The sequence below is a fragment of the Carassius carassius genome, chromosome 36, assembly GCF_963082965.1.
Source record: "Carassius carassius chromosome 36, fCarCar2.1, whole genome shotgun sequence".
In the NCBI taxonomy this organism is placed as follows: domain Eukaryota; kingdom Metazoa; phylum Chordata; class Actinopteri; order Cypriniformes; family Cyprinidae; genus Carassius; species Carassius carassius.
The window spans coordinates 12,083,761-12,098,511 of NC_081790.1; the positions used below are offsets into that span (position 1 = coordinate 12,083,761).

At 37.6% G+C, this 14,751-nt stretch overlaps 2 protein-coding genes across 2 annotated transcripts; both read left to right on the top strand.

Moving 5' to 3' along the window:
* The first annotated feature begins 399 nt into the window (after positions 1-399).
* On the top strand, positions 400-9,288 carry LOC132117180 (inositol-trisphosphate 3-kinase C-like). Its single transcript, XM_059526284.1, has 7 exons — positions 400-1,132; positions 5,983-6,082; positions 6,283-6,496; positions 7,512-7,716; positions 7,849-7,950; positions 8,376-8,447; positions 8,533-9,288. Exons 1-7 carry the CDS (start codon positions 773-775, stop codon positions 8,737-8,739), a joined length of 1,260 nt encoding a protein of 419 aa, XP_059382267.1. The 5' UTR covers positions 400-772; the 3' UTR covers positions 8,740-9,288.
* A 1,262-nt stretch (positions 9,289-10,550) lies between these two features.
* Positions 10,551-14,635, top strand: LOC132116693 (uncharacterized). Its single transcript, XM_059525557.1, has 6 exons — positions 10,551-10,967; positions 11,068-11,156; positions 11,271-11,383; positions 12,145-12,440; positions 12,881-13,429; positions 14,186-14,635. The coding sequence occupies exons 1-6, from the start codon at positions 10,882-10,884 to the stop codon at positions 14,370-14,372; spliced, it is 1,320 nt and encodes a 439-aa protein (XP_059381540.1). The 5' UTR covers positions 10,551-10,881; the 3' UTR covers positions 14,373-14,635.
* Positions 14,636-14,751: the final 116 nt, after the last annotated feature.

Here is a 14,751-nt window from a genome sequence, read left to right on the forward strand (position 1 = left end):
TTGAGAGTCCGACTCTCTAACCATTAGGCCACAACTTCCCTTTGCTTTAATATAGCAGTACGTCAAGATTTCCTTTAAATACTGGCTTATTTTTCAGCCTGCTCTTTACGATTGTTGTATGATTCCAGAACATCGTGTGGGTAGCTTTGATGAATTTTCCATTTTTGGGACTTCACATCCTCAAACATCTAAAAAATCTATTTTTATTTTTTGAGTGAACTGTGCCTTTAAGTACTTTATCCAAATGCAACATGTTAAAGGCCTATTAAGAAAAGAAAATAATTTCATCCTGTACTCAGGTTTTTTCAGCTGCCCTGTCAACCACAGGTTAGGTGGCGCTGTAAATCTGACTTAATGTGTTTTGACCGTTTTGACCAGTTCATTTTTGGTTCTGTAGCTTTAAAGAAAAGTGGGCGGGGCAAAGATGTGCAGCGTGTTAACGCAACGTTTTAACAACACGCCTATGGATTGAGCAAATAATACATTTGAAACTACTGCTGAAAGACGCATCAACTTTGTACGTGAATATTTGTGTTTTGTTTAAATCTTTGAGGTGATTATTATTGTTTAATTTTTTTCAGGGGCTAAAAGAATGTGATCACGGCACCTTAGCGTTGAGAGTGGCCCAATATTGTTGTAATTCTGCAGCAGCGCGCGACGCGTCACACAAGGTGTGGCAGAGCCCAGCGCGAGCCGGTTAATCTTGGGTTTGGACCTTATCTGGATAATCCCATCAACAACCTCAATGATCTTGTAGATCAGAAGCAGCGTGATGACTAAAACGCCCGATACCCCGGTACCCTGCGCGGGTATGGGTGATATCCACCCCAGCCATCCTGAGGAGCCGGTGAAGCGTCTCTCCAGACTCGCTCGCGTTGCTGTTCATGAGCTGGTTGTTACCTGCGAGCCGTGTGCCACTGAGTGTGGACCCTGCTCGGGCTCTCCTCACCCCGACGAGGAGTCCATCTGCTCGGACAGCGGGCTCAGCGGATCTCCCACCTCGTCCCTGGCGCTGAGAAAACTTTCCACCTCGTCCTCAACCGGCCTCTCGCCAGCGTCTTCTTTTGAGGAATGCGAAGAGGATTTAATGTGCTACGGCGAATATAACCAGTCTTCAGGTGAACCGCTAACGGTGAGGATCAAAACGAAGACGATCTATTTTAACATGTATCTATTTTGTGTAACTGTCCTTTTTTCTAGTAAGTAATCCAGAAGGAACCAGACTAGACCCATTTTCAGTTTCCTTCTACGTTAACTGTTCAGTAGATAAGGTATTCACTCATATCTGTTCAGTTAGTGACTAATGTAAATGTGTGAGTGATGTTCCTAGTAACGTTACTTTTCTACTATAGCTTACTCGACTATTATTTTGAGAAATTCCTTCTATATCTTAGTTGTTAAATTGAAAGCTTGCACTTACACGCATTAAAAGTCTATTTCAAAAGCTAAGAAAAGCATTTACTTTTATTTTAAATACCTTAGTAGAGTTAAATGTGGAGTAAATGTTTTACTTTTATTCAAGTATTTTTGGCTAGGTACTTAGACTTTAAATTGAGTAAAATGTTTGTCATAGTATCGATACTTTAACTTAAAGTGATACTCCACCCCGAAATGAAAATTTAGTAATTAATCACTTACCCCCATGTCCCCCCCATTCATCTTCAGAACACAATTGAAGATATTTTGGATGAAAACTGGGAGGCTTGTGGCTGTTCCATTGACTGCCAAGTAAAATACACTGTCAATGTCCAGAAAATTATGAAAGACTAAAAGTATTCTCATCGCTTCATAATGTTACGGTTGAACCACTGATGGCAGATGGACTATTCTGGCGATGTCTTTTTATACTTTTCTGGACCTTGACAGTGTAAGTTACTTGGCAGTTTATGGGACAGTCACAAGCCTCTCGGTTTTCATCCAAAATATCTTAAATTGTGTTCCGAAGATGAATAGAGCTTTTACGGGTTTGGAACGACATGGGGTAGGTGATTAATGAAAAAAAAAATGGGATGGGATGGAGTATCCCTTTAAATATGATTTCTCAGTATTTTTACACTCTTGAAAACTAATGTCAGCTGTATAACTAATAGGGGCTGTATTCAATAATGATATAATATTAACATTTTAACTGATTATATACTGTTTTTGTGATATGACTAGTCATATTGGTTACTTTATAGTTAAATTAAACCGTTAGCAGCATGTTACTAGTAATTTTACTAAGTAGTCACTTAGGACTGCACAAAAGTGTGTAATTAATAGTTACCTTTGTCTGTTTAGTTAGTAGCCCTACTGGGAAACCTGTGACTACTACTAACCAGTGTTGGGAAGGTTACTTTGGAAATGTAATAGGTTACAGATTACAAGTTACCCTATTTAAAATGTAATAGTAGTGTAACTTTTTTAATTACTTTAATAAAGTAATGTAACTAATTACTTTTGAGTACATTTTGATTACTTTTATAAATTTCTAATGAATGTTAATTTGCAACTGTTAATCATCTTCAACCATTTTACACCATGCAGGTTTAACCTTACAGTAGAGCTCAATACTGTCAGACTTTCATCATTCTTCATCAGCTGAATTAAGATGATCACATTTGAACACATCCACCACACAATCAGACTTTAGTAGTGCCTTTTACTTAGAGATTGATCTGAAGTTCAAAGCAGATTTAAAATCAAAAGAAATAGTTTATAGATACTGTTTTTGAAACCAAATCTTTGCATAACTACAGGCATCTAACGGCATCTAACAATGGTTTGGGGAAAAATAGTTAATAAAAAAATAAAAGCATATACATCAACTCAAATACGGTTATCTAATAAGCATGTGTCCTATTTTGTGTATTAAACTCCTGAAACATTGGTGTCTTTTTGAAACACTGCTGTCTCTTTGTATATGATATGATGATAGTTTCTCAAAATAATAGAGATTAATTTCCATGAGGGGCGGACTGGGAAAAAAAATAGGCTGGGAAATCTCACACTCATACACCCACAACCCATTCTGTTACATGGACAACACTATTTTGTGTATGGACCTGACATGAAAAAGATTTGAATCCTTAGGTTGGGGACATGCAACGTAATTAAGAGTTCTCTCCTGAACTGCACATTCACTTCCATTATCCATCCATCTCTCTCATGACTTTAATACTGAAGATTTTTATTTGACTTTTACCATGTTTTGTAAGTGCAATTTTGTTTTTTTGGCAAATGAATTACCACTTGTATTTATTTTTACTACAAATTCCATAATTAAACCACGGTTAGTGCCATACCATAGGCTACATTAATTTTCCTAAGGGTTGTGTTTTTGTATCCACTAGCTCCCCCTTAAACCTATGATAAAATATGATGATTTGTCTGCTAACTTACTACTGTAACATTACAAAAGATAATAATGACGTCGTTTATACAGTATTTTGAGGGATTGCGAGCAATGTGCTGCTGCTGCTTGACTAAGTAAACAAAGACAAAACTACATTAGCATATTTACAGATGAAACTGACCTGCACCTGAAACCCTGAACAGAAGTGTCGCTTCTCTGCTCCAGCTGTGCGCTTACACAGTTCACTCCGGTCTCTCTCTCTCGCATTGATTACTCGGAGTCTGATCCAAACCGCTCGGCGGAGGCGCGGAGAGCGCGCGAGCCCAACCATTGCCAGTCACGACTAACCGATTCATGATTTATTAGAGATTTAATTATCGAATGGCGGATTCGGAAATAATCGCTTTAGTATATTCGGCCTGCAATTATACAATAACAATATTAAAGTAGAGGGCCAAATCGTCTGCCAGGCCACCGGGAATAGTCCCGGTTCTCCCGATGTCCAGTCAGCGCCTGATTTCCACAGACACGCAGAATGTGCAGGATTCATATTCAGTCTTTTTGCGGCTTAATATTCACAGACATCAGTCCATATCGGGTTTTGATTCAAGTGTACTGACCTACTTTTGATTTATTCGTCCAAAATGTGGCATATTTCGTCCGCGTTATAATCCATTTTTATGACTGGATTCTACGAATGTGTTTTCCGCGTCTCGGAGATTATGGGCCATATGTCTTAGTGCAATTTGGGAAAGAAATAAACTGTATTTGGATGTGTGTAAATATTCAAATGTAATCCTCTTTGTAATCGTTACAATTTTCATAAGTAACTGTAATTTAATTACTCATTTTTTCTTAGTAACTGTAACTGATTACAGTTACATTTATTTTGTAATTAAATTACGTAACGCCGTTACATGTAACTAGTTACTCCCCAACACTGCTACTAACTATACTGTACCTTGCTGCTATCATGATACAGCTCCTTAACTAACAATAAATAATACATTTGTTATAGTATTTATTCATCTTTGTTAAGGTTAGGTAATTACAACTGTTCTTTGTTAGTTCTTGTTGTGACCTCGGGTCCTTTAAATAACATTAGAAGATATAACATTAACTAAGATTAATAAATGCTTTAGAAATTTTTTTCTTTGTCAGTTCTTGTTAATTGATCTATTTAACCAATGTTAACAAACAGAACCTAAAATATTAATGAAACATTAAGTGATATTTAAGTGGAAACTATAGTTACCTTGGTAACTTTTTGATTGCAGGTGCATTGAATACAAGTGTGCACACAGGTGCATGATGCAGATTGAAATAGGCTTATGCAGTTATTGAGTAATCCTCATTATAACTGATTAACATTATGGGCGTCAGGTCATAAGATCATTGTTTGTAAATGGATGGAAAAGTTCCTCATGTTTTTCTAAACTACTTTTCTTCCTCTCATGTTCTGATGGTACTAGAGTCACAGATTTGTATAGAAGTGTATCTAAACAGTACAAATGTCTCTTAAGAAGGTGTTCAAGGTAGAGGAACCAACATCATTGCGATAGCACTGGGTCACATGTAAACTCATGACATGTTATAAAATCAACAAGGAACATACATCATTGCAACTATAAAGGTGCTTGAATATAATCTGCATTGTGCTGTTGTAGGAGTTAAACAGTCCCCAATCCTTTCGGATTTGATTTTATGGATCATTAAGGTAAAAAAATACACATTGAGAAAATCCCAATAGTGAGTAAATACTGAACTACTAAGGTCAGCAGATGGATGCACCTCTAGTGCTGTATGGTGGACCTCTTCTGCTTCGTTCTGGAGAATGCCATTCTTGTCTGGCTGGTTTTCCACTAGTCAATAGTGAGTGAGTGTTTGTGCTTCGAGAGCTGAGACTGTGCAGCTTTGGAGGTTAATTGGCTTCATACTGACAGCTTGCACTTGGAGGATCATTACTCTCAATAGACTGTGATTATCTCATAGTTACTGTATGTTTTAATACTGCATGCAGACAGTGGCAAAGGTTATTGTGTACAGTAGGATGGAAAGGTTTACGATACGTCAGCTGAAGGGATCTTGTTGATGTTTTTTGCCCCTTTAAAACATTGAAAATGTAATGACAGTAATGAATTATTATTTCATGAAAAAATGTATGCTTGCCTCAAAAAAATAAAAAGCTTTGAAGATTAAAAAAAAGATGTACACTCTCGTCTCATGGATGTGAGTGGCCACACTGGTTCCTTCATTTTATCTGGCAGCAAAACAAGTCTGTAAATGTTTCATGAGCGCCCTTCTAAGATTAGCTAGTTCTTAATCACAGCCACTTGGTATTGCTTGATGACTTTGTTTAGTCCGAGATTGTCGTCAATGATTTGCCACATGGGGAAAAACTCGACCTATGGTTAATAGAGGAGAGGGAGTTGTCCGTTGGAGTCTGAGGTTGACTGAATGCACTCAGTGGCCCAGTGCGACTCACTGTATAATAAAATGAGAACAAAAGAGAAGACAAGAAAAGGCTCTAGCAACAAACAACCCCTTGTAGAACCATTGTGTACCGTGTGGCGGCTCTAGTCGAAGGGTATTAACTGACATGTGAGTCTCATTCTTCTGTTTGTTTCTTTCATATCTTCTCTTCAAAGACTGATCAGTGGAAGAAGTCAAAGAATATGGTCAACTGGTCTCCACTTCCAATGACGGTGAAAAAGCGCTCACCCTGGGTGCAGGTGGTCGGCCATGCAGGTTTGCTTGTTCATCTTTGTTTTTGGTGATCTTTTGTGATTTGTAATGTCTGAAAGCTCACATTTAAGCCTTGAAATTATTATTGTTGTACTGTCGTTGTGAAATGTTTTTGCTGCGGTTTTGGGTGAATGACTTTTTTTCTGAAAAATGGACCCTTTTTTTTTTTTCCTTTCTCAGCGTGTTTTTGTTTGGTCCTCCAGGAAACTTTCAGACGGGGAGTGATGGAAGGCTGCTGAAGAAGTACTGCGAGTGCGAGCAGCTGTGTTTTCTGCAGCTCATGAGCGACTCGCTGCGAGCCTTCGTTCCTGGATACTATGGCGTGACCCAGTGTGACGAGCAGGATTACAATCTCATGGATGACCTCCTCGCTGACTTTGACTCTCCCTGCATCATGGACTGCAAAATGGGGAGCCGGTGAGGATGTTGTGATTTTGTGAATTCAGCAATTTTTTATTTTTTGCCTAACTGGTAAAACTGGTACAAATTGCAGCTTATTTTAGCCTCTACTCAAACAGGAAGAGGCAATCTGACCAGGATGCAAAGCGACCAACCACAGTCTATTTTTGTATTTATGTGTGGTTTATGGGCAGGTGATGCCAAAAATAATGCACTGGCATGCTAAAGCTCAGTGTTTAATTTTAATAGCCTGACATTATGGCACATCTCTAGAAATGAAGAACATTTTTGTGTTTTAATCCAAAATTGAATAATTAATAACAAGGACGTGGGATTTACAGTTTTGCTCATGGGTATCTAATTACAAAATTCTGAACATCTTTCAAAGATATGATGCCAAAAACCTGACAAAATCTGCCAATTTCTACAACTTATTCTCCCTCATAAGTTATCAGCTGATAATTATAGATTTGGTTATCTTATCAGTATCTGTAGATATTGTACTGTATAATTAATTGTTCATGCACATGTCCTTTTTTTTTTTTTTTAAACGTATATAACCTTTTTCACCATCTAACACTCACTTTAAAATCTTAAAATCAACATCTTTTTATCATACAAAATGGTAATGAATGTTAATATTGGCCATTTGTTGCTTATCAGCCACAAAATGGAAATAATTAGCAGCATATCCGTTTCTGACAGAATTTAAAAATCATTGCTTATAAGCACTTATGATCATCGGCGAACTGATAAAAGCTTGTTCTGTTGGACTTCCGGAAATTATGTTGCAGCTTTCATCAGTGCTGTCTATATATGGACTCTGGGCTTTCTGTGGGTGTGGCATCTGTGGCTAAAACTATAATACAGTAGACGGCAGTGTCCAAGCAATAGTGGAGGAAATATGATCACTAATGCCAGCAGCGCTGTTCATGTCATAATGGACCGCTCCTGTTGTGCAAATTCGATAATGTTTTCATACTAAATAATTATTCCTGTGGTAATGTTGACCTGTATACATACACTCTTTTAGGACTTACCTTGAGGAAGAGTTGAGCAAGGCCTGCGAGAGTCCTCAGCCTCGAAAAGACATGTATGAAAAAATGATAGCGGTGGACCCAGACGCCCCAACTGAGGAGGAGCGGGTCCACCAGGCGGTTCTCAAAACCAGATACATGCAGTGGAGAGAAACCCTCAGCTCAACGGCCACGCTGGGCTTTCGCATTGAGGGCATCAAGGTATTCGTGATTCAGAAACCCTCTGAATTTACACTGAGATCTTAATCTAACACTGATTGGAAATGCTTATTAGTGTCTTATGCATTTTTTGGCCTTCTGTATAATGTCATGACATATTTGATCTGTCTTCAGAAATTAGATGGCACTTGTAACACTAACTTCAAGAGAACGAAGTACAAAGATGAGGTCATCCAAGCCCTGGAAGACTTTGTGGACAACAACATGCTAATCCTGGTATGAATTAGTGTTAGAACTGGGCAATTTTTATCAAATATCTTATATTATTTCTTGGTGTCTGTCATTATTGTATATTTAAATGGTTGTACATTTAATCTTTAAAACTGTTCAACTGCAGTTAATTTAAATATTAATTTAGTTAATCTTAAACACTAACAATTTAATAAGTGTATTAATTGTTTTTTAATCATACAATTCTTTTTTTATATATATTTATAATTTTGTGATGCCTGAATTCACTTGCAGCTTTTAAAATATTAGATTTTTAGTCATACATCATGCTTTTCAACATCTAGAATCTAGCTTTTAATAATGGCTACTTGTTTGAAATAATGGCTCCTGTGCCTCTTTTAACCATTAATCCGTTTAACTCTAACTATTATGTAAACGAGTTAATTGTTTGGCTCTTCCTGTTCACGCAGAGAAGCTACCAACAGCGCCTGAAGGAACTACGAGCTGTGCTGGAAAAATCCGATTTCTTCAAAGCACATGAGGTGAGATGCATCTTCATTTTCCAGATCCACCCTGTTCTTCATTCTGCACTGCTGATGTTCAAACACAGGCTGTGTTTTCCTGCAGGTGGTGGGCAGCTCTTTATTATTTGTCCATGATCTGACTGGCAAAGCTGGAATCTGGATGATAGACTTTGGGAAGACTGTTCCTATGCCGCCCCCTCTAACCCTGGACCATCGCAGCCCGTGGGTGGAGGGCAACAGAGAGGACGGGTACCTCTGGGGCCTGGACAATTTTATTGACATTCTGACCAACATGCTTCCGGAGAAATGAAAAGCAATGTGGTGCTTCAGAATTGTCATTTTCTACACAGACTGTTTGATTTCCCTCCTTTTTTTCTGCAATGAACTGATGGAATGGACTGTTAGGCTTCAACATTTACTACAAGTGCTGCTGATGAACATCTAAGTCTGTGAATTCACCTGCTGAAGCTTTCTCTATGTTGTCGTTTTCGCTACTATTAAAAAGCTGGATGTATTTTTACACTGTGAATACATTTTTATTTAAGCAGTTTGCTCTTAGGGGTTGATGAGTAAAAGATTAGCCTAGTTTTATGAACATTAACCCTGCAGTTCAAAATCATTAGTTGTGGTGTTTTGATATGTTAAAGATGCAAAAACAGCCATGCTTTTGAATACTAATGAAAATCTGGACCTTCGTAGTGTGTTTGTGATTGTTGCCAGATATTTTTTTTCTGCATTTTACCTTATATTTGTGACCAAATGTCTCTTGGGGATGAACTGAATTGAAGTGCACACTATTAACAGTACCATAAACTGAAGCCGAATCGAATCACAAAACAATAAAGACCTCTTACATCTTTCTGGGTGCTGTTTTAATAACATTGCATAGCACCTGAAATAAGAAAAACGTGGAAAAGTGCTTTGTGTTCGGATTGATCAAGCACTACTTTAATTCACATCAAGCATAGTGAGTTAAACTGTTGTGCTTCACATTCCCATGTTGTGTGGTTTTTGCATGCAAGCACAAGCTGCTAAACAGCCCCTGTTAATATAAAAAATAAGACAGTTTGACTGAGAATGGTGTGTGGGATATTTGAGCCAGTACTCCTAATGCACTGTTAATTTGAAATCACCTTATTGAGGTTTTGTACTGTATAATAATAATAAATAACTTGTGATCATTTCTTTGGGAGCTTTGTTGTCCTTGCTGTAGTTTTGCTGTTCCGGTTTCTGGGTTGGTAACTACATAATCTCTTTTATTCCATGCTGGGTAATTTTGTAAAGGTGTTTGACTGTCAGCACAAAAAGCGTTATCTTTTATACTATGTGAAATTCTTAAATGTATACATTTCTTTATTTTTATCAGAAAAGTAAGTAATCGCAATTAAATATAATCAAAAAATGGTTGGGGTGGGGTCCAAAACAGCACTGTCCTTTGACAAAAAACTATATTTCTTCAAAATACCTTATTTGGTGTTATGCAAAAGAAAGTAGGCTAATACATAAAGGATATAAACTGATCTAAATTTATATATATATATATATATATATTAGTTTTAAGGTTTAAATCTGTTTAACCCACATATTGTGAGTGATATATTTTGGCCTATAATGACTAAATAGTCTGTATCTTGTGAAAGCAACATCCAAACTTCACAAAACTTGGTACACACTTTCTAATAGTAAGGAGACTAAGAGACATTTCTAAAATATCAGCCATTTATTTCAAATATGAATGACAGATGAAGGCCTGATTTCCTTTATGAAATACATTTTGAAACTAGCATGTACTTTTGTAAGCTCTTTCATCAAAATTTACAATATCAGAAGAAAGTCACGACTGTTGACTATTTTTTATTTTTTGTAACTATTATGAATTTCAGAGCCTACAACCCAAGACGCTGGAATAGATTCCAGGATCCCCCAACCCTACACGCAGTTTGGAGAAGCTGGATTTCAGAATTTGTTAGTATTTGTATGGTGCCCTTTTGCTGCATTTAAAACATGCATTTGAGATTGAGCTAACATCATTCATTTATTTATAGAGACATGTTTTCAGTAGGATTATTAGTTAATATTCTGTAAGCCACATACAGAATGTTAATCTTTTATTTTCAGTTTATTCCAGTGCACGTAACAGCATCATGTTGCCTGGAGCGAACAAGCACAGTACTAACAACAGCCAACAGACCAGACAGCACAATCCCATCCTCTGTTCCTTTCAGCTGCTGAAGAGCCCACACAGCTCTTTCCCTGCTTTCTCCGCAAGCTCGGTTGAATTGGAGCAGTCTGTACCATCGTTTGGTCCTCCAAATCCACAAACACATTTCAGATTACTTAAACACATCAGGAAGGAATATTCTCATGTTATCATCTTGGCTGCTGCATATTGGTTTCATGAATCTCGGATTCATGTATAAGAATATTCAGGAAAAACTGAAATCCGGGAAAGATGGCTGCATTTTTCTGGGACTTGGATTATGCTACAACTCCTCCACAGACACCAGCTCTAGACTTCAGGCATACTAGCCATGTGAGGTGAGATGTATTATTTTTTTTACAATTTTTAATAATCATTACATTTTGACCCGGTGAAAATGACCATCTTTTTTCGTTTCTATGATCATTCAAACTGTAGTTCACCCATGCAAGACAACTTAGACTGGCCTTCAAGTGAGCAAGTGGAATTCACAAGATTAAACCCCTCCAGAACTAAAGACAAGACAGGTCTGATAACAGGTTTTGCATGCTTTTGTTGACATATGTTTTTATGATAGCACTCAGTCTGTAGTTCGTTTCACTTAGTGTAATTTGCCTCTGCAATTTCATCATGCATTTCAGAAGGAGAATGGCATATGGTAACAGCCACTCGCTCATTGCTTGGCAGGGAAAGAAGAAGCCAGAGGGAGGGTTTGCAGGACCAGCAGAGAGTGTCTTACAACAGCTTGCCAAGAGTGAGATTGTTTTATTATTTGTTTTTGTTCATTTTGTATACTCCACCCCTTTCTCGTAATATCTATTTAAAAAGATAAGAGTCTAATGTCTACTGTACTCTTCTGAAGGTTAGAGCGTTATTAAGTGCTACTATTGGATCAGTCAAATTCACAAATTAATCATGCAATGCATAATTCCAGTGCAAAGTCATTTATGAAGGTTAGACTTCCAGTTAAGCACAAACCATTGCTAATTTCATCAACTCAATCAAGCAGACATGTGTCAGCATAGTTTGTACTTTACTGATTCAGTTCTGAGTTTAGAAAAATCAAGGACTAATTTTATTGTAACAATCACTTATGGTATCTACCAGGATTTGCTACCAGTGCAACACAATGCTAAGGTTAGGCACTGGTTAATATTCACTATTTGTTTCACCATTTTCAAGGCATTCAGCACTGTCATTGACATGATCAATTAAATAATTAGAATTGGCCACAGGGCAGAGTTAAGGTCTTGAATTTCAAAATAAACAAGACATGGTATGTTTTTATGAAATGCTGTGTATTAAAAGTCATATGTGCATATAAATGTAGCTACATTTTCCTATAAAAAATGTAAATGTGGTACTTGCAAAATGTACATGAAGTGAAATTACTTTGTTACTGCTTACCATTGCTTTTGACTCATGACAATTAATGGAAACTGCATTTGAAAGAAAAGTAATCAGTTAATTCAAGGCATTTAATCATGACAATTTATCATTCTTTTTGTTTCGTAGGCACACTTTCTCCAGCCAAATGGAGAATCAAGTGCTTTTTCACCCTATGCTAATGACTTCTGCGTGAATGGTAGAGATGCCAAGAACATTGCTGAGTCCCCCAGGAACAATCGTAAGATGCACCCGCTAACACAGCCAGGCTTCTACAGTCCGAAAGTCCCGCGATCAAAATACTGTGAAGCTGCACAGTCCACAAAAATGTCTTTAAAAGGATCTTCTTCTACAAACAACCTGAAGGAGTTCTTTGCTCTCACGTTGCCTCTTCCGTGCTCCAAAACCGCTGTTCTCGAAACCAGGTGAGATGCATAAATCATGCCATAATGAACAGTATGTGCAATTTATGTAGAATTTCCCTAAAGGTCCACGATTACTTTTCAGCCTGGATTCAGTACTTGTGATATCACTGTGCCCCTCCTTGCTCTCCCACCCATGAGATCCCACGGGGAGGGGTGGGACAGTCCGTAAAAAGTGGGACATTCCCACCACATCACATTAGAGTTCCCTGACCCAAATTTTAATCATTTCATTTATCACTGGAGCTCTGAGTCTGATTTGCTGTATTGCTGAAAATGACATTCAAAATGGAATGAAATTACTTTTATGATTATAAAATGGGTCTGTCTTTATGCTTACAGTGTATGACCTTTTGCAACATATGGACTGCTTACCTTATTCTTTGCTTTTATGTGTCTACAATATGTGTGTGTCTGTGGTCTTTGTGTTTTATTTCTGCCAGCCCTTTGTGTTCCAAACCACAAAAAGTTAAAACGTTTGTGGTAGAAAAGCCTCCTTTGATGAGAGCTGTGGTTTCTCAAACTTCACCGATCTCAAATCAACCCGACAAAGAGCACTTCAGCCAACTCCTGCCAAGAGAGGACCATCTCATCAAGAACCAGGACTCCAGTTTGTTCAGTCTGCAGGAACCCAATAGGAAACCTCTTAGAAACGACCAACCTATCTGGAGTCAGAGACAGAATTTGTTTACTGAGGAAATTTCTACCAAGGGTCATCTTTCTATTAACACACTACATCGGTTCCCTGAACGCCAGTCTAAAGCAGACCAGCCTGCAGCGCTTTTTCCAAAATGGGAAAAGGCAAGTCATGAGAGATCTACCTGGAGAGTTGACACTGATATTAAACCATCTCAGGGTGACCCTGACTGGTCATGTCAACTTCAAGCCAGCAGAGCTAAACATGACTGCAGCCCAAAACAAAAGAAGACACAGGGCTCACAACACAGAGAAACCAGTGATGTCAGAAACACTAAGCACAACCATGTAAAAAGGTAAGCAGATCTTCCTATTATTTTTAATGTATTATTTTTATAATTCTATCTAATAGTATCGTGTGGTAGTGTTGCAAATAGTAATAGTAGTAAAATGGATTTAAAGGCACAGTTCTCCCAAAAATCAACACAAATTAAGATATTTCTTTTAGCTTTCTGATCCTCCATGAACAGCAACGCAACTTACATGTTCAAGGCCGAGAAAGGTAGTAAAAACATTGGTAACATCTGTGGTTCAACCTTAATTTTATTAATTTTACTTTGTGCACAAAAACAAGTATTCTCATAGCTTCCTAATATTACAGTTGAAAAACTGATGTCACATGGACTATTTTAACGTTCAGAAAGCTTTCGGATTTCATCAAAAATATCTTAATTAGTGTTCCAAAGATTTGTTTTGGAATGACATGGTAATTAATGACAGAATTGTAATTTTTTGGTGAACTATCCCTTTAAAATTGCTGCTACCATAAGCACAAATCAGTAACCCTTTACAATACAGTCAGGTTCCTACACATCTCATTGGGATATGTGATTCTGATTGGTCAATCAAGGCATTTAATATTCATTTTGTTTATAGCAACACTATGTATCATTCCGCTCATGGAGTGAAAACAAAACAAAATGCAAAGTCAAGAGACCTTAAATCTTTTAAAAGTTAAAACTACTTTTAACTTGAACTGCATTTTTGTAACGTGTCAAAAACCAATTTTGATAGTAGTTTGTTTTGCAGTGGTTTAACATATGTTTTTTCAGTCAGGTGGATGTGAACTCAAAGAATGTGTTTGGTCAGCCTCGGGTGATTGCATCACTGCGAGCAGCATGTTCCCTGCGGCCCGTTCGTAAGAGCACAGTAGTGGAGGAATTGAAAAAACTCATTGTGATGGATGACACAGAGGACAGCTCAGTATGTGATTTATTCGGCTCACATTCAGCCATATGACCCTAAACAACCTGACTGCTTAGGACAATAATGTGAAAAAGCAGGTATTGTTTTGCAGTGTATTGGTATGTGTGCAGTGTTGCCATGTGTTTACTGTCTTTTTCTAGTCATCCCTTCAACAAAAAGAGGCAGAGATTTGCAGCACTTTGCAAATGTCAAGTTCAAGCGCAAGTTCGTTGTTATTCAGTCAAGATTATCGATCATACCCAGAGTCTCCCCCACTCACACCCATCCATCTGCAAACACGCCAAACAGGCAAGAGTTATTCTATGAGGCATAACTTCATTATTATACTTAATGTTCTGTTGTAATGGTTTTATCAATTGCACTTCAACTGGTATTACCTTGACTTGATGTTTCTAGTACACTTTGGCACTCA

Bases quoted from the DNA above. Each gene is read 5' to 3' on its own strand.
- LOC132117180 (XM_059526284.1), top strand. From the start codon at position 773: ATGACTAAAACGCCCGATACCCCGGTACCCTGCGCGGGTATGGGTGAT. The intron at 1,133-5,982 runs GTGAGGATCAAA...TTCTCTTCAAAG, and splicing joins CTTCAGGTGAACCGCTAACG to ACTGATCAGTGGAAGAAGTC. The intron at 6,083-6,282 runs GTTTGCTTGTTC...TTGGTCCTCCAG, and splicing joins GCAGGTGGTCGGCCATGCAG to GAAACTTTCAGACGGGGAGT.
- LOC132116693 (XM_059525557.1), top strand. From the start codon at position 10,882: ATGGCTGCATTTTTCTGGGACTTGGATTATGCTACAACTCCTCCACAG. The intron at 10,968-11,067 runs GTGAGATGTATT...TTCAAACTGTAG, and splicing joins AGGCATACTAGCCATGTGAG to TTCACCCATGCAAGACAACT. The intron at 12,441-12,880 runs GTGAGATGCATA...TATTTCTGCCAG, and splicing joins ACCGCTGTTCTCGAAACCAG to CCCTTTGTGTTCCAAACCAC.